We start from the raw sequence: 19,859 nt of genomic DNA on the forward strand, positions 1-19,859 counted from the left end.
ATGATTTCTTATATAATACTGTATATTCGGTGTACAAAAAAATTCTCCTGAAACATTTTTAAACTTAATATTTTGGTTTTATTGATCATAAGGGTTTAGATTATACAGATTAATCATAATAACACATTTTACCAGCAAAATAAAATTCTCAAAAATGCAGCTCATATTGCTTTAATGGAAGTTTTCAATTTAAGGAGAAGTAATGAGACAAAGTATGTTTGTAAGCGTCGGGATGGGATGGGATAGGGGTTACTTACAATAATAAATATTTTATGTTGGTTAAGGTAGGATTCACATTTCTTGTATTTAAAAATTAATGAAATGTTCACAGAATCAAGAGGACAATATTTGTGATGGTATCAGTAAGAATAAATTTGACCGTTTAATATTACAGGCAAGGTCAGGTCAAGGTCATTACCTTTTTCCTGGACATTAAGGTCAGACGACACGTTCCTTAATAATATGTTTTGAATCTCTTGGAATAAGATAAAAAATATTCATATTTAGTATTCTCTTCTGATTTCTACATTGTTTTCAAAATGTTTTAAAATATAGGTACACCAAAAAATGGTGAGATAGGCCGTTCAGAGGATTATCCATAAGAGTTATAAAAGAAATATGAACCTTTGGTATCTTGTCCAAATGGCTGGTAAGGTAAGCTTATTTTTTGCAAGGAATCTTGTTTAAGTACCTATTCTTCAATGACAATCTCTTAAGAAAATTTATATTGATCTTAACATTAAACCAGAAATCTCTGTCAAGACTGTAGCTCTACTGGTTTGTACTTAAAAACTTGTAAAGAAGCCATTACCATCAGACCAAAACTGTAGAAGGAGTAGCGTTTTAAAGGGAATTTCACAGAAATTTCTATTTTTACTAATAATGGCAACCTTGTTCATCAAAATCAAAAACTGATGCACTACTTTATGAATCTTAGTGTAGTCTACTTGTGTGCCAAGTTATATTGAAATCAGACAAAAATTGTAGGACAAGTAGTATTTTAAAGAAATTTCACAGAAAATTCTATTTTTAGTAAACATGGCAACACTGTTCATCGAAATCAAAAACCGATGAAGTATCCTATGTATTCTAGTGTAGTATATTTGTGTGCCAAGTTATACTGAAATCAGACCAAAACTGTAGGAGGAGTAGCGTTTTAAAAAAAAATGTTTACAGACAGACAGACAGACAGCTAGACGGACGGACGCATTACTATCGCATAAGCTCTTCTAGTCTCTAACCAGAGAGCTAAAAATTTCTGTTTCCAATAATGCGACCCCTACTTGTAGTTCAAAAGATTAGTTTTTTTTTATTTTTGCACAAAAATATACTACCATATAGGGCCTATAAGATGGTATTACCAAATTGACATGGGTAACTTAAATAAAATGGATATATGCTAATCCGAATATCCTCTATTTTTCTTAAATTTTTAGTATTTATTAGTTATTTTTATATGCTTCCTCTACATGTATTTAAATTTTTCCAATTTTCACATATAGTAAAGTTGGCACATAAAGGTACAAAATAATACAAAAACTAATAGTTTTGATCGTTTACTAAGATAACACTTTTTGGCTCAAATCTGTACTTGGATTTGAAGCATTTAAAAGCAAACATAGTTCTAGTATGTGTGAAAAATCTTATTTATTTGATATGTTTTGAAACTTTAGTCCCTTATTATTACATGTAGTTGAACTTACATTTGAAAATTTCGTCTAGTCTTTGATTGCGTAAAAATTATAACTAAATTCAATGTTCTATAATAATTCTGAGAGGCAGCAAAGAAGATATTTTCATACGCCATCATTACGCCAAAATATAGTCCCTGCTAGTTTTCAAACGCAGTTTACCATTTCTATTTCAAGTTGTATAATTGTGATGAGGAAATAAAAATATGGTCTTTTAAACCTCTTACATCTAAATATATTACATATCAACAGATATACTTTAAATATTCCATCTAGTCAGAAACAAGAGAAGAACCCTACTTAAGTTAAATATTTCTTTAATGTTTTGGGAAGATTAGGGATTTTTTATTCTCCAAGGTCCTCCTCTTTACTTAGGAAATTTTGCCACAGGCTTTCTTTATATGCAACTTACGTTTTTTATCGTCTAAATTACATGTGCTACCCAGGGTCTTAAAGTAACTATGTCCAATCAAAGTATTGCTTTTTTATAACGATAAAAAATGAAAATTAATTAAATGTCATTGCAATAAAAACTCTAGCTCGTGGTTATTTTTGCCAACTAGACAGCACACAGAAAGACTTCTGTGTTTCTTTCTTTCCTTGTATATGTGCTACTTTTTATATATAGAATCAGATGAGCTAATGACCATGTGGATTTGTTTCCCGTTGTTTCCCTCTCTATCGATTTAACATGTAATTATGTAGCACCGAGATGCCATGCCTTAAATACCAAGAGTCCAAGCATATCAAAGCATTGTACTTTAAGTTTGGAATAATTAGAAACAATAATGTCATATTATTCAAAAGTGGTTAATTCTATTCCTTACTAGAAAGATTTCAGTCTGTCTCCACTGCCATTGTCAGCAAAGAATGATCTATTTCGGTATACATGTACCATTTATAATTAATACCATGGGCTAAGGGGCCATATCGCTCACCTGAGCAATTGGCTAGGAAAAGCACATATCAGATCAGAACTGAAAGTTTACTGGGGGTGGAAGTGGGGAAGGGGACTTGAATTTTAACCCCCATGGGGATCATGATTTTAACAAACTAGAATCTACACTACCTGAGGATGATTCCCTATAAATATCACTTAGCATGGCTTTGAAGTACTTGAAAAGAAGATTTTAAAAGGTTTCTCTATATATTCATATGTACAACTTTATCTGCCATTTGGCCCCACCCTATCCCCGGGGATCATGATTTGAACAAATTTGAATCGACACAACCTGGGGATGATTCCACATGAGTTTCATCTTTCCTGTCTCAATGGTTCTTGAGAAGAAGATTTTTCCTACATATTCCTATGTAAAACTTTGATCGGCCATTTTGGCCCCACCCTACCCCCGGCCGGCGTCAATGATTTGAACACACTTAAATCTACACTACCTGAGGATGATTCCACATGAGTTCCATCTTTCTTGGCCAAGTGGTTCTTGAGAAGAAGATTTTTAAAGATTTTTCCTTTATATTCCTATGTAAAACTTTGATCGGCCATTTTGGCCCCACCCTATCCCCGGGGGTCATGATTTGAACAAACTTAAATCAAATCTACACTACCTGAGGATGATTCAACATGAAGTACATCTTTACTGGCCTAGTGGTTCTTGAGAAGAAGATTTTTTTTTAAAATGCCATTATTTTTTATCTTATTCATGATTATCTCTCCTTGGAAAAAGGCATGGCCCTTTATTTGAACAAACTTGAATCCTCTTTACCCCAGGATACTTTGTAGCAAGTTTGGTTGAAATTGGCCCAGTGGTTCTTGAGAAGAAGATGAAAATGTGAAAAGTTTACAACAACAACGACAGACAACGGACAAATTTTGATCAGAAAAGCTCACTTGAGCCTTTGGTTCAGGTGAGCTAATAAGTCTGAAATTTAGACAGTTTTTTTACTCACGGCTGATGTTAGATAGCGGACATGTCCCTAACAAAAAAATACTATAGAAAACTACATAGTTTACTATAGTTTAATATAATTAACTAGAGAAGCAATGTAAAAACTTTGGAACTTTGATTTGAGAAAGTGAAAACTTTGGAACGTCCTTAACCACTGTCAAAATGTACGACCCTCTCCCCATCTGGCCGTAGTTGCATGAGACGAGAATATTTTGTAGCTCATTAAAGTATTAACCAATGCAAGTAAAGCATAGTCGGACCTTTCATGTGACCTTTCAATACCCATTCGCAGTGAACGAAATACTTCTGATGAATACTAGTATTAATAGAGAGTGTCTCTCTTGTACCGAACTCTATTCGTTTAAATCTATTTCATTTTAATACTACATGTAGTCAGATGTAAACCTAGTCTTATATATCGAAAGAAAAAAAATATACTACAAATGAAATATTTAGAATTAAAAAAGAAACAGCCTCTTCAACCTCAGTCAATATGTATATTGTAATTTGATAAATACTAGAATTCAAAATTGGTTCTAAAATAATCATGCAACAGTGATGTATTCAAGTATTACGGCTCACTATTAATGCATAAATGAACCTTTTTCTCAACACAATATATATTATTCTATGTATTACATGTACTTGTATTCTTTGTTATATATTCTTAAACACAAGTTGTCGATATTTATGTCTCTCTCTTTCGGAATTTGTAGAAACGAAGCAATAGTGAAAATCTCGATACGTATATCTGAAACGTTAACAGTGATATGTGTTAAGCTGTATAAAATCTAAAACATATATATATTTCACGTTGACTATTCAAATCATTGTATAAATTAAAAAGGAATTTAATTGCTTGTTTGCCTCTGTATTTTCAGTTAAAAAATGGTTCTTTTAAAGGATTTGAATATCATTTTATTTATCCCTTTGTTTGTATCTCTTTCTTCCAGCTATCTCTTAAACATCTGGGGTTTAAATGACTCAGTAAAACTTCAATAATTACTATTTATAAAGCACAAGGGCGTATATAAATATTTTGACAAGTGATATCTCATTGTACAGGAAAGGTGGATGTGTGTTTCTATTAGATATTACAAGCGATTTCTAAATTTTATATCATTAAGGGTTGCAACTGCAACGCTTAATGATACACCAGTGTGTATCATTAAGCGTCGAATATGTCGATATTTGCTTGTTTCATTAAGCGTCGATGTTGCACTACATTTGTGACGCTTAATGATATAATTCTGTCATTAAGCGGCGATTTAGCATTAGCGGTTGATAATGTCAGCTATTAATGCAATAATTTATGGTATTAAGCGTTGCAATTGCAAGCTTAATGCTATTTGTATCATTAAGCGGCGTTTTATCATTAGAGGTTGCTACAGGGCTTTTTCACAGACCTCTTTAAATTGATCAGCATTTTTAATTAGTAATATTCAGAATTTAGCTACAAGTCCCATTTAAATGCCATGTCAATTTATGGAAATTTTAGAAACATGATGTTTGTGAAGAAAAACATGAAAAAATTAAATGATTTTATGAACATTGCAAAATCAGTGGTGTATTTCTATTAAAGGTATTAAAAAGAGTTTAACTTTGCTATTTCCTTTATCATAGTGAGCAAGATTTTATTTTGAAGTGTATTCAAATTTCATTGGTCAAAAAGTTCTACAGCTTGATCCTTGTAAAGTTTCAATTTCTTACTTTCTATTAAAGTGTTGCAAGTTTTGTGCTTGAGTTAAAAAATTAATTCTTCCTGAATGCTGATAAAATATAACCTAGATTTATTCCAGGAAGTATAAAGGACTTGACAGATTTAAACTGGCCACTAGTCATGTGACCTGAGTAAAGAGAAAGAGGACTTGTACTTGGGCGGACGCCATTATTGTCTTCTAAATATCAGGTAGGTTTATTCCTTAAGAATATTTATTTTCTACTTTTTAAAATGACCTTAAATCAGTTTTTCAGATATATTCTTTCATCACTGGAATGAGATTTCACTATTTTTGTAATTATTTCTTTATCAAAAACTCCTTTCTCAGTGTCTTTTACTGTGTACATTACACTTAATATATATACTGGTAAATTGTACATAACATAGTTGGTGATTTTTGCTTTATGAATAATCTAACAATTTTCACAGCCATCTTTTGGCCTTCCAAATTAGGACAATTTACTAGTCATAGCTCAACATGAGACAATCTTCGGAAAAGCTGTTTCGACTCATTCTGATTCAGTATTTAAACTCTTTGCTTAATCTTTTGAATAACTGAACGATTTAATTGATCATAAGAAATAGCCTTATACTTCATGATATTCAGCTTTTAATTTTTCTGAAACACATTTCTGTTATATTTTTTTGTTTTATATCATATCTTATCTGTCAATAAATATTCACAAAGATTTTTGTATATTCAAGACACAAACCTTCTAATCATGGACCCCCGTACCAGTGCCCAAGACGTGATGCGATGCGACCTGTGTGAGACCGCTGTAGTACAGATGCACTGTGATACATGTCTTGTCAACATGTGTAAGGCCTGTGTGGGAGAACATATCTCAACAGATGAATCCAAGGATCACAAAATCGTCAAATTTCAGTCCAGAAAATCAACCCCCCTCTACCCTGGATGTGCAACTCATGATAAAGAACGATGTGAAATGTACTGTAAACAATGTGACATTCCTGTTTGCAACACTTGCATTGCATCTGATCAACATCTTGGTCATAAATTTTTTACAATTTTGCAAATTCTGAATGAAAAAAAGAACAAAATAATCAAAGAACATACCGAATTAAAAGAGACAATTTATCCCACCTACCAGGACATTGCCTCTGATGTACAAAACAGAATGAGTCAGTTAGAAAAGGAATATGGAGATCTCTCAACGGCCATAACAAAACATGGAGAGGACTGGCACAGAGAAATTGACAAACTTGTCAAGAAACTTAAAGCTGAAGTGGATGAAATGAAAAAAACACAGTTACAAACTCTACAGAAACATCTGGATGAAATAACCAAGACAATGTCTGACATCAGGGATGAAATTAAAGCAGTTAATGCCACCATAGACACTAATGACTTGTCAAAACTGTTTGGGAATAAATTCAATATAGAGAGATACCAAATGCTTCCACAGAAAATTGTGCCATCTTTACCTAAATTCTTGCCAGGGAAAATTCATGAAAAAGAACTTCATGACAGGTTTGGAGCTTTAGAACTAAGTTCTCTTACTTCAGATAAACATGGGTACAGCATGAAGACAGCACAGAAATCACCAAAAGCTGGATCCTCTCCTCCAGTCAAACAGCTGCTTGATAAACCAGAGGCTGTCACCATCATACACACTGGGTATAAAGACCTTTACCATGTGGCCTGTCTAAGTGATGAAGACATCTGGACAAGTGGAGATGAAAACATCATGAAACTCTTCAGCATCAATCTGGGATCACTACTCAAGTCAATCAGAACCAAGTCAGGGAACGAACCATCTGACATAGCAGTGACAAAAAGTGGAGATCTAGTTTATATCGATACCAATGATAGAACTGTGAACATTGTGAAGAATATGAAGATAAAGGAGGTGATCAGACTACAGAACTGGAGACCTCGCGGTGTCTGTAGTACCTCCTCTGATGACCTCCTGGTTATCATGGTCAGTGATGATAAAAAAACAAAAGTTGTCCATTACTCTGGCTCCACAGAGAAACAAACCATTCAGTTTGATGATAACGGTAAACCTCTCTATTCATCTGGTAGTTATATAACTGAGAACAGGATCCTGGATATCTGTGTCTCTGACCGTGAAGCTGGAGAAATAGTGGTGGTCAATCAGGCCGGGAAACTGAGATTCAGGTACACTTTGAATTGAACATATTTTACTGACAAAGTCATTAGGATAAGACAAATGTTCTACAACTCAGATAGTCTTTTCCATATACAGAATTTTACAAAATTGTCCATATTAAAGTACAATTATTTTCAGTAACAAATCAGTTAGTAGTGTCAAAGACTGTAAACTCTTGATACCAAAATATAATTCTATATACATGATATATACAAAAACTATATTTCGTTTGAAATTCTACCAAATCCTTTTTAAAAAGTATGAATAAACGTTAACAATTTCTACATTTTGTTGATCAAATTCAGGTACACTGGACATACTCCTGCTCCAAAGAACAAACCATTCAGTCCACTAGGAATCACCACAGACAGTCAGAGTCACATCCTTACAGCTGATGATAACAATAACTGTGTTCACATCATAGACCAGAATGGACAGTTCCTCCGTTACATAGAATGTGGACTGAGTGGTCCAATGGGACTATGTTTAGATACAAATGACAATCTGTTTGTTGCTCAGTGGATAAGAAGACAAGTGAAGAAAATCAAATATATGCAGTGATGTTATTGTACTGTATACCATGGTATAATGTAGCATTTTAAGGATAATACAAGTCAGTGCATTCACAAAAGAATGGTCTTACATATAGGTAGTCATATTCCTTGTTTGTCAAAGATGAATGTATTCACATGAGTTTGATATTAATTTAACATATGTTTGATATCAATATAACATTTTTTTTTCAAAAACTGTGTCTTAAAGTAATCTTCTCTGATTCAGCCTCACTAAACTTTGCTCATATATAATTTTAGATAAGTCCAGGAATACTACATGTTTGTGTGTGCTAAATCACTTGAGTTATAACTTTTCTACAAACCTCTCCTGAAGATTGCAACCGCCTCAAAAAGAAATAATAATGTTTTGACACACTTTAATGAACATAATAAAATTATCAACATTCTTCTTTACTTATATTTGGAATTCATAAAATGATATAGATCCAAGCATCTCTGGGTTATAATCTATTTGTTGACCCTGACAATCAAGTCATGCTTTTCTGTACAAAGAAAATAATTTTTATAGCCAAAGAAAAATAGTCATATGTTAGTGTATTCTAGTAAGTTAATTAATTAAGGATTCATCAATACCAAAAAAATATTTACTTAATTTTTAAAACATCTCTTGTGATACATAAACCTGAATCTCTCTGCAGAAATGTTATCATGGTTATACCTACCACTCAAAGAGCAAGTTATTGATTTACTCTGCTTACCTCATATTAACAAACTGTCATTCCTACAACCCAATGTTCATGTTATATTCTATGGAGAGCCAACGGGTTTGAAATTCCAACTCTGTAATTCTTAAAATGTACACTTGTAAACCTGAATTTGTAAATTGTAAATCATAATTTTAAAATTTGTCAAATATTCTATCACAATTTATTAATTGTAACTATCCTACTTAATTCGACAGTGTTAAATGTAAGTTTTGCCAATATTCTCATGTAATTTGTAGATTTGCGATTTGTCAACTGGTGACATGTAAATTGTACTTTCGTGATTTGAAAATTATGCAAGGTTGCATTATGCAAAAGCCTATTAAGACGAAATGGGGGTGCTATAAGGGTGGCAAGTTAATTCCTTCTTAACAGTTTTATCTTTTCCCCAATTCGTATCATAAACATATAAATAAATACTCGTGAATTGTTTAATATACAAATTAATTTCATGTTTGTCCATAAGACTGTTTGTAAATACAATATATTAGCAGGGGTATACTCTAGTAAAAACTCCCAACAATCCTGAATAATGTTTCAACATTTTTAAAAGCCTTTTCTGCTGTGTTACTGGGAGATTTGGCAGGAAGAAGTGGGCAGTTTGAGAGTTCTGGCCCCCTCAGACCTTCAGTTATGAATTTTATACAGTAAAACAATCAAGAAATAACCCTGGACCCACCCACCCCCTTCAGGAGTTATGAATCTTTCGTAAATAAGTAGAAGAATCATAAACAAACTTGAAACAGTTTAACAAGGAATTAATGTCCATTAGCCCCCGCTTCAATACACACAAAAAAATAGGTCTTTTGCATTTGGATGACTTTTTTTAAGGGGCATAAACCCCCTCCCCTCATTTAGAAAATATTCTGGAACTTGAAAATGTATTGACAGATTTATTCATGTATAGTTTGTAAAATACACATTAGATTATATGCTGTATAAACGGAAAATTTATATTAAAAATCTTTGAAGTGATCATGTGTTAAGTAGATTTTTTAAAATCTTTTTTTAAAACAGATGGTCGCTCGCGTGGAATGATGGTTAAAGCGTATGCTCTAGAGTCGGGAAGTAATTAAGGAGTTGAACGTGGGGACCAGTCCTTCGGATGAGACTGTATAAGCCGAGGTCCCATGTCCCAGTAGATGCTGGCAAGAACAAGATCCCTCACTGCTCCATGACCCGAGCACAGGAGTCAGAGCTTTTATCGTCAAAAAAAAATCCGGAAAAGTTGAGGGTGGGAATTTTTAGGGAACGATTAGGAAGGGAGTCCTCCTTTTTGAAATCCTCATTGAGTTTATAAACATTAATCAGATGGTTCTAAAGAGCCTACCATTTTCAAGAAGTTTATAAAGCATATTTTGTTCATTTAGTCTAATCTAGTCATCATGCATGCAGCATCGTTTTTTAAACGGATACCCAGAAAAATAATTGACACTTTTATCTGAAAAAACGAAGGGAGGGGGGTAATCCCTGTTGAGATTCTGTTGGTCTAGATATTTGGACTGACGCCCGCTGAGGATTCTGCGGGCATCAGTCCAAATATCTAGCCCAGCAGAATCTCAATAGGGATTAGGGTGGGGGTATGGTTCTTACTTTTTCACTTTTCGCAAGACATGTTTTTAATCCATATTTATAATGGCTTTGGTACTAAATTGCAGTAAAACATCATGTTTGGGAAAAGCGAGGAGGGAGAAAGGGAATTACCACCAAGAGTCTATGTATCTTGCTTTTATTCTTATTTTGCCTACTTCTTTATGCTTTGTTATTATTATAATTGTATGTCACATTAATGTTTCATATTCGTCTTTATTACATTTCACTTCGAACTTTTATCATTCTTCATTTTGTCCTTACTTCTATGTTGCTTTATTCTTGTAAATTCATTCTATTTTCTTTTAAACTTATACAGTTTCTTGAATAAATTATTAGGATTATCTCTACTACGAATGTTAATTCAATCACGCAAACAATGAAGCATATTCAATGAAGACGAATGGAAGTTGTCAAACCGTCAAAATTTAGTGCGGCATTATAACGCTAGGTGGTGTGGTGTTCGCTACGAGTGTTGGTAAAACTAGGTAAGCATTGTCTAGGGGTGATAACTCCTTCACATTTCTTCTCCTGTCATAGTAAAATTTCTGCTTGGCTTTCTGGACATTAAGGTGTTGCTGTACTTTTCTTAGGTCGTGTGTTGCTGGTTTAAGTAGATCTTGTGATGCTGGAAGCGTGTTCCTAGGTCTGCGTCCCATTAACAGTTGAGCTGGTGACAGATTAATGTTTTCTAGTGGAGTTGTTCTGTAATCTAGTAGAGCAAGTTGCTTGTCGTCACACTTTGTCCATAGGTTCTTTATAGTTTGTACTGCTCTCTCAGCCTCGCCATTCGAGCTTTGAAAATGAGGGCTGCTTCTTTCGTGTTCAATTCCAAACTCTGCGCAAAAGGTTTTGAAGGTAGTTGAGCTGAATTGTGGTCCATTGTCAGACCTGAGTTTTCCTGGAAGTCCATGGCATGCGAAAACTGTTTTCATGGCTTCTATTATGGCTGTAGTTGTCTCTGATCTGAGTTCTACGGCGTCAATGTATTTTGAGTAGTAGTCCACCAGAATCAGGTATTTCCTGCCTCTGAATTCAAATACATCAGTTCCCACATGAGTGTATGGTAGATCTGGAGTTGGTGTTGGCTTTAGCGGCTCTCTGTTTTGCTGTTTCTGATACTCTGCACAAGATGGACAGTTGCTTACGGCCTGTTCTATGTCAGCATTCATGGCTGGCCAATACATGACCTCTCTGGCGCGACTCTTTGACTTGACTATCCCAAGGTGAGACTTGTGTATAAGGTTAAGCATCTCTTTCCGCAAGCTGGGTGGGATGACTATTCGACTTCCCTTGTACACAATGCTATCAAGAACGGATAACTGATCCCTCGAGTCGAAGTACTGTCTGACCTCAAAAAGAGATTCGTTCTTTGTGTCTGGCCATCCTGTTTGAATGGTGCTCATGAGAGTTTCAAGTTCACTTCTGGTTGATCTCTGGATTTCGGAGTATATTTCTCGGGTGTTTTGGATAACATACAGATCATGTCCGCTTTCTCTGTGTCCTCTTCACCGCTTTCCTCTAGGTAGGCCCGTGATAGTGTGTCTGAAATGTACATCATAGTGCCTTTCCTGTATTTGACATTGATGTCGTACCACTGTAGTTTTATCATCATCTTTTGAATCCTCATAGGAGCTGACAGTAAGGGTTTGTTGAACAAAGTCTCTAACGGCTTATGATCACTGTACACTGTGACCTCCTTGCCAAAAATGTAGTTGTGAAATTTCTGACAACTGTACACTATAGCTTGCATTTCCTTCTCAATTTGTGCGTACCGTTTCTCTGTTTCTGTAAGAGCTCTAGAACCATAAGCTACTGCACGGCCTTCCTGTATCAAGACTGCTCCAAGTCCATCTTTACTTGAATCGCACTCGATCTCGACCGGTTTATTCACGTCAAATAGAGCTAATACGGGTGGCTTGGTACACACGTCCTTAAGTTTCTGGAAACTTTCGTCCTGTTCATGGTTCCATTGGAATTCCACATCAGACTTGAGAAGGATTCTTAGTGGAGCGTCCAAATCACTCAAGTTTGGAATGAATTTCGACAAGTACTGTATGAGTCCAAGGAACCTGCGGACACCTTCCTTGTCATGTGGAGCTGGCATGTTAAGTATAGCCTTGATTTTGTCTGGGTCTGGTTTGAGTCCCTGATCCGACACTATATGGCCCATGTATGGCACACTAGACTTACGAATTTTGCATTTTTCAAAGTTCAATTTCAGATTGTAGTCTGTTGCCCGTTCCACAACTTTTCTAAGTATGGCATCATGTTCCTCGAGTGTTTCACCTGTTAGTTTCACTCGTTAGTTTTAATGAGGATGTCATCTATGATGGCAGACGCACCTTTGATTCCAGATATCATGTTGTCCATGATCTTCTGATAGATTTCTGGTGCTGATTTTATGCCGAAGGGTAGTCGGAGCCAACGATATCTTCCTATCGGTGTGTTAAATGTTGTCAGGTACGATGACTTCTCGTCGAGCTGAATCTGCAAAAATCCAGATTTGGCATCCAATACTGAGAATATCTTGGCTTTCGGTATGTCTGATATGACGTCGTCAATAGTTTTCATAGGGTGATGCTCACGCTTTTATAGCGCGATTTAAATCCCTTGGATCTATGCAGATGCGTATCTTTTCTCCCTTTACACTCACTACCATTGAGCTGACCCACTCTGTTGGCCTGTCCACTCTCGTGATGTATCCATTAGCTTCCATCTCTCTCAGCTTGTCAACTGCCCTGGGCTTAATTGCTACTGGGAGTTTCCTTACCGGATGAATAACTGCAGGTACGGATTCGTCTATACTGAGATGGTATTCTCCGGGTAGTGTTCCTGTAGTTTCTACGAGTTCTGGATAGTCTCTGGATAGTTCACTTTGTGCACTTTCTGTAGTCTCAGTCACAGCTGATATCGAAGTCTGCAGATGGGGGTCGGTTTTGTATATCAACCCAAGAGTAACTGCAGTATCACCACTAATGATATTCTCTTGATCCAAGTCGACCACTTCAAAGTGAACGTTAGTTTTACGATCACGGTAAACAACTGGAAGAGTTACTGATCCTATTGGTTTGATCTTATGGTTGCTGAATGACTTAAGAGTCTTGTTGGAACTCTCTAGTGTGCATCCTCCCAAGTTTCTAATTTGAGCAGATGTGAGTATATTAGTCCGTGCTCCTGTGTCTATATATCCTGCAGCGAATCTGCTGACCTTTGATACCAAGATGAACGTCCCAGTTGTCATCCTGACTGGATTTGACGGAAGTACACATACTAATGGTAAGTAGTTCCTCTTCCTCTGACTCTGTATCTCGCTGTACCGTGCTGACTTTGATCTGTTTCAGCCGCCGCCGACACACTTTCTTCCAGTGGTTTCGTTGTTTACAGTAACTGCAAATGGTTCCTAGTGCTGGGCACTTTCCACGTTCATGTTCCAAACCGCAACTTGAACAACTTGAACTGACGCCACTAATGATCAAGTCAATCAAAACATCATTATTACCCGCGTAATCACAGTCCAATGCTAAGATTTTGAGATCCTTAACAAAGTTATCAAAAGTTTCGGCCTCTTTTTGTGTTCTTTGGTGAAGTCTGAATCTTGCCATTCGCTTGTTTTTCTTGGGACGAACATAGTCTTCTAATTTGTCCAAAATTTTCTTTGGGTCGTCTTCGTCGTCATTTTCAAACACAAAAGTCTTGTACACTTCCCTACCTTCTTGTCCAATCCACATGCCGATCCATCCTGCCTTATGTTTTGCATCGGATTTCGCTAGTGGCCCTTTGAAGATGAAACCCACGTGTTGCTTGAACCGACAAAATTCCTGGTACAGATCTCCGGCTTGCCAATCGAATCTGGGCTGATCGATCGGAAGAGTTGCCATTCCGAGTTTCTTCTGACACCATGTAGTATATTATCAAGTATCAACAGACACCGGTATGGTGTATAAAACAGAATATTTTATTGTATACTGACAGTACAGTGGAGCATTCAGACATCTGACATGGCGGGTAATTTTTCAGAGATAGCAAGGGCAGATAACCCCAACTTCCGTTATTAGATAAGTCGTACATAAACATACTAAAGTACATTACACACTTGAACCAAATCATCATCCGAAATATTACTTTATTTGTCTAGCTTAAGATCAAAATTCTGATTTTCTTTTTCCTCCTGCAAGTCTAAAATATCATTTAAAACACTATCTGTATCTTCCCCTGAACTTTGGACTTCTTTAAATTTACTTTGTGTAAGAAAATTTTTTTCATCAGAATCCATGTGCGATCCGTAGAACAGAATGGTTTGATATGAAGTGAGCACCTCTTTCACAAGCTCGCAGAGGGGTGTTCGGTTAGCTTTTTGTATTGCAATCAGTTGGATATATGAAATGGTTAGATGCCATTGTTATGGCACAGTTGGATATATGAATTGGTCACTGCTTCTTTGGGGTTCAATAGAGGGAATTATTTTAAGTAAGATAAATAACTCGATAGTGTTGAATAGTTTAGAGAAAACATTCCCCTCAAAGGACCGAAGGCCCTCGGAGGGGAATGTTTTCTCTAAACTATTCAACACCATCTCGTTATCTATCCCTTACATAGCAATTTCTCTCCTAGCAGGGTTATAAATAATTATAATTTGATTACTTTATAACGCGTTTAATTTTAATGATGTGATTTACAGTATTATCGTAGCTTTTATTGGTAAACAAAATATATAAATCTCCAATCTTATTTTAACTGGAGCAAGTTATAGCGTGTATATTTAAGAAATAAACAACGTTATTCAGTGAACATGGCGTTATGAATAGCAATTGCTCTGCTGGCATATTCCATGATGCGCGCTAGCGCATCATGGAAAATATGCCAGCAGAGCAATTGCTATTCATAATGCCATGTTCACTGAATAATCGTTGTTTATTACTCATATTTGCATTCTTTGATTTTTTTTCAAGAATATCAGATTAAATCCTGACTTACATGAGGACGCGGCTTCTTGTCTTCAGTAAAGAGAAACATACGGCTTTAAAATCAGTACACCTGATCAATGCTCCTTTTCTCTAATAAATCACAAACAATTTATAAAGTATTTCCCTCTCAAACACAGTTATCTGGATACAAGCAGCGCCGTCATCATCTCTTAATTTTTGTGTTGATGCAGTTGTGACGTCATTGATCAACGTTATTAAAACCCTCTGACAAAAATCAATAATTTAACACTATGATGAAAAATGAGAATGCTTTTACATGTATAATGATTATTACTTATTATCACTGATTATTACTTTTTCTATTTATTTTTAATAGCTGAAATCATTCTTGAAATAGATATACTAGTTAAAGAAATTTTCTCTTTCCGAATGTTATAACCCAAGTGTGAAGAGTTATCGTTCTTTGTACAAATATGCATGATACGAAAAAATAAAAAAATGTGGCAGTTCTCTATAATTTTAAAAAGTTTTATTATACAATTAAATACATTGACCAAAATTGAACTTTTAAAGATATAAATCAGCAATTTTAAATATTCTGAATTTCTTTTTTTTTTAAGAATATTATTAAAAACTTATATTTATTCCTCTTAAGAAACATTTCATATATATACTTCTCAACACGTTTAAAAGGTGTAGTAGAGCTTGTTCTACATTAGTGTGATAGAGCAATTGCACTCATAGCAGAAGCAGTTGCGACTATAGTTTGATGAACGCAGTTGTTGTTACATGTTCATAGTGGGAGAGAACAGTGAATATGCAAATATAAACTTTTAATGTATTCTTTTTCACATTCTTAAAAAAACATTTTTAATATGGGATTAAAAAAATAAATAAACAGATTACATTTCTTTCATTCAGCAAACATTTGACTCCACGGATTTAGCGTCCCATAGGTGTCCACATCACACACACTAAAGATTCAGCGTCCCATAGGAGTCCATATCACACACAATAAGGATTCAGCGTCAAAACAACTCCACATCACAGAAAGCAAGGAATCAGCGTCACAAACGATTCCACATCACAGACAGCAAGGAATCAGCATCACAAACGATTCCACATCACAGTCAGCAAGTAATCAGCGTCAGATGGCACACCCACATCGCACACAGTTAGGATTAAGCGTCATTAAGGACTCAACACCACACAGTAAGGATTTACAGTCATATAAGAAATTCACGGAAAGAAACAATTTAAGGATATGATCATATGCAAATTTTTATGCAGCTAAAGTAGAAAGTGACAATTTTTTGCATTTATGAGATTTCAGTGGATGAGAAAATGAACAAGAGATTACGTTTTGAAAAAAGCATATAGGAAATAAGGAATAAAAATAAATATCTGATGAAAATAATGTCTAGAGCAGTCCGACAGAGACTGATCCGAGTTCCGGGTGTAAGTGTCGTTGTACACATTTCCCACGTAACATCAGACCGAGTCTGGATCAGTGATAGGAGCAATATCGTCTTGACAAACACCACAGGCGATATACTGCATCACCTCACAGGTATTGCTGATTTATGGGGAGTTCACACTGTGAACAGGGACGGGGAGTTGATTTATATAGACAGTGAGTACAACATCCACAAATTGTCGATAGAAAACAACACAAATATCACATTTATAAAGCACACAGCGCCGTGGGAAGCATGGAGTGTTTTCAGCTCCCCCTCTAATGGAGACCTGCTGGTCACACTTACTCAAAGACAGGCAAGGTCAACCGTTACAATAATGCAGGACAACACATACAGACAATACAACACAACGACTCCGGCGAAGATTTGTATCTTCTGCCTATCTATCTCACAGAGAACCGCAATGGAGACGTTATTGTGTCGGACTGGAAACTTGGTGCTTTAGTTGTAACGGATCGTGAAGGGAGACATCGCTTCTCCTACAAAGGTCAACCAGGCTACTCCTTAGATCCTCGTGGAGTGTGTACAGACGCTCTCTCACACATCCTGGTGTGTGATACTTACGCTTTCGCAGTAGAGTTGCTTGACCAAGATGGTAACTCTTTGTCTAAGGTATTGACGACCCAGGACGGGCAGCGCTTCCAATGTGGCCTTGGTTACGATGACAGAACACAACTACTCTGGGTTGGTTCAGATTTCGACAATACAGTGGACATATACAGACTTACATACAAGGACTCACTGACAGGTACGCTATACCGTGTTTTATTTATCTGTATAGACACTCACAGTAAATTACACCGTGCTTTGTAGGCGTTGGCATGATATAGAAACCTCACTTAATTACTGACCTTGAGAATGAAGTAAAGGTCTTAATTTCATGTCCTTCACTGGTTTATGGTGACTTCTCTACTTTAAGTTAACGTTTCGAATTCAAAGTAAAACAACAAACATTCAATCAATCAGTCAATCCTTTTGGTACAAAACAGCAGTATCACAGTATCACCAGATACTTCTGAATCAATGATGGGTTCGAAACGAGTCCTTTAAATATAGAGATTCGAAATATACCGGCATTTGCTTATTTTAGTAACATGCTGCTTTTTTTAGCAGGTCTGTACTTTCAGTACTTTGATTTGGATTTTTTAGCAGGTCTGCCGTGTCGGGTGGGTAGGTCTTCTGAAGATCATAGCGAGCACGACTGTACAGGTGTAAGGAAAAGTTTAGAGGAGATCCACATGAAAGGTGTGGAATTATAAGTATGTAATCATAAAAAAATAAGGAAAAGTCTCTCGGAGATATACATCAGTACATAATCATAAAAAATAGTAACATTTTAAACTATGCTTTTGATATCTTATGTTCATGGGTTAGGTTAACGTAACACTTTTTTTACATCGTCTACAGAATGATCTATAAGGTTAAATTGTTATAGAACTGCGACGTTGGGGGTATCAAGGTAGGATTTTCTTTAAAAACCCTTTTTGAATTTATCTCAGAACGCCATGTCTCTGATAATTCATAGTGATATATAAAAAAAGATATAATGCGAGACTAATTTATTTCATCCAATATTCGAATATACCTGTATTCGAATACTCCTGTCGGATATTCAAATTCAAATTATTGACAATTATGAGATCCCTAATATCGACCACTTCAAACAGGGGTGATGAAAGTACTAATATCAACATGACACTGTGTCTTTTTACAATTGCAAATTGTGCTCTTCTCTATTAATGTGAAGGGTTTTTCAGAAATCAAAAAAATTAAGTAAATACATCGTTGTGATGATTTACTCTTGCAATTCGTAGGTGGAGATGCAGTATTGATGTTGATCCTTCTTTGCCAATCCTACAGAATCAATCTGGAAGAGGAATACTGGATTGAGAAGTATAATGTTGTCGCTGAAAGATTCAATTTCAAGAAATATGACAAGGAATCCAGTCTTGTCAATTTAGAGAAATACCGACCAGCTCTAAAACTTGACCTTCCTGTAGTCAGTTTTTCAAGTGATTTATTTAGGCACACCAGTTTTCTCAGATTTGCAGACGATCCTAAATTTGTGGACGTTTTTCTGACTTGCGCAGAAAAAGACAACGTAGCTGAATACTGTAGATCATGGCTTTACCCGAAGAAGGACGGGGAAATATTTTGTTGGTTATTACCACGACACACAAGGCAATTGATAGACAGGCTTGGAGAGGATATTTATACACACCCAACACTTGACGACCCTATTGTGAACGAAGTAGTGTTGGGCTAGAGTAGACTGTTATTATGATAATGTAATCGAGAATGCTCAGCTGTTTTAGTGTCAAATGTGAACACAGAACAATCCAAACGTTTGTGAACTTTTTAGGCAGCCCCTGAAATCATCAGATATTGTCGTCAGCTAACGCAATTTGTAAAGGGGCAGTGGTCAACATGTATTGTTGAATGATCTTATCTAATTAGAATCGTATTTTTAAACAGAGTCATATTTGGACTGAGTATAATATTTTACATCATTAGAAATTTGTAATAATGAAAACTTGTTCAACCGATTCATTGGAGGAGGTGATTCAGAAATCACATATTGGTTTTCGTTTAGATTATATTAAAATTATACATAATTAACTTTTGTCATGAGGTTATTCAAAACAATGTACACCCTGAAGTCATTAAACCATGTTGGTCGGTGTCCTTTGAGAAAAAATGTTATGACTTAAAATATTTCTCTGTACTTATTTGATTTCTTATGTCAGCAAGGGATGTTACTCCTCCATGGCATCTGATCCTAATTCACCCCACATAGCATCCAAACTTAACTCACCTCCATGTCATCTGATCTTACTTCTTTTGTCCAATAAAAAAGTATTTTTATTTCATTCATTATAATTCAGCAACCCAGTTGTTCCCAATACATTATCTTCATTTTGCTTATATGTTACCAGCGATTCTTATATGTTTCCATGGCTGTTTTATTATCTTAACTTTTTAAATCGTGATAGTAATTGTACGTCACATTGAATGGATCTACGAATTAGAATCCAAATCCATTATATTTCGAGAACCTTCGGTAGGATGGTCAACAGTAAAAATAAAGACAAAGGAGATCTTTCCTTACTGAATATAGAAATTATTGTTATCTC

At 35.5% G+C, this 19,859-nt stretch overlaps 4 protein-coding genes across 4 annotated transcripts; 3 read left to right on the top strand and 1 right to left on the bottom strand.

Annotated features, from left to right (window-relative positions):
- The first annotated feature begins 5,470 nt into the window (after positions 1 to 5,470).
- Positions 5,471 to 8,338, top strand: LOC134238331 (uncharacterized). The gene is made up of 3 exons (XM_062720456.1): positions 5,471 to 5,504; positions 6,021 to 7,458; positions 7,756 to 8,338. The coding sequence occupies exons 2-3, from the start codon at positions 6,038 to 6,040 to the stop codon at positions 8,009 to 8,011; spliced, it is 1,677 nt and encodes a 558-aa protein (XP_062576440.1). The 5' UTR covers positions 5,471 to 5,504; positions 6,021 to 6,037; the 3' UTR covers positions 8,012 to 8,338.
- A 402-nt stretch (positions 8,339 to 8,740) lies between these two features.
- Positions 8,741 to 11,725, bottom strand: LOC134238328 (uncharacterized protein K02A2.6-like). Its single transcript, XM_062720454.1, has 2 exons — positions 10,805 to 11,725; positions 8,741 to 8,746 (listed from the first exon to the last, which is right to left on the bottom strand). The coding sequence occupies exons 1-2, from the start codon at positions 11,723 to 11,725 to the stop codon at positions 8,741 to 8,743; spliced, it is 927 nt and encodes a 308-aa protein (XP_062576438.1).
- Positions 11,726 to 16,663: 4,938 nt separating this feature from the next.
- LOC134238330 (uncharacterized) lies at positions 16,664 to 17,538 on the top strand. The gene is made up of 2 exons (XM_062720455.1): positions 16,664 to 16,880; positions 17,021 to 17,538. Exons 1-2 carry the CDS (start codon positions 16,664 to 16,666, stop codon positions 17,536 to 17,538), a joined length of 735 nt encoding a protein of 244 aa, XP_062576439.1.
- A 347-nt stretch (positions 17,539 to 17,885) lies between these two features.
- Positions 17,886 to 19,619, top strand: LOC134238332 (uncharacterized). The gene is made up of 2 exons (XM_062720457.1): positions 17,886 to 17,970; positions 18,540 to 19,619. The coding sequence occupies exons 1-2, from the start codon at positions 17,964 to 17,966 to the stop codon at positions 18,989 to 18,991; spliced, it is 459 nt and encodes a 152-aa protein (XP_062576441.1). The 5' UTR covers positions 17,886 to 17,963; the 3' UTR covers positions 18,992 to 19,619.
- The last annotated feature ends 240 nt before the right edge of the window (positions 19,620 to 19,859 follow it).

This window comes from Saccostrea cucullata, unplaced genomic scaffold (assembly GCF_032062105.1).
Source record: "Saccostrea cucullata isolate Sc308-1 unplaced genomic scaffold, CSIRO_AGI_Scuc_v1 ctg3219, whole genome shotgun sequence".
In the NCBI taxonomy this organism is placed as follows: Eukaryota; Metazoa; Mollusca; class Bivalvia; order Ostreida; family Ostreidae; genus Saccostrea; species Saccostrea cuccullata.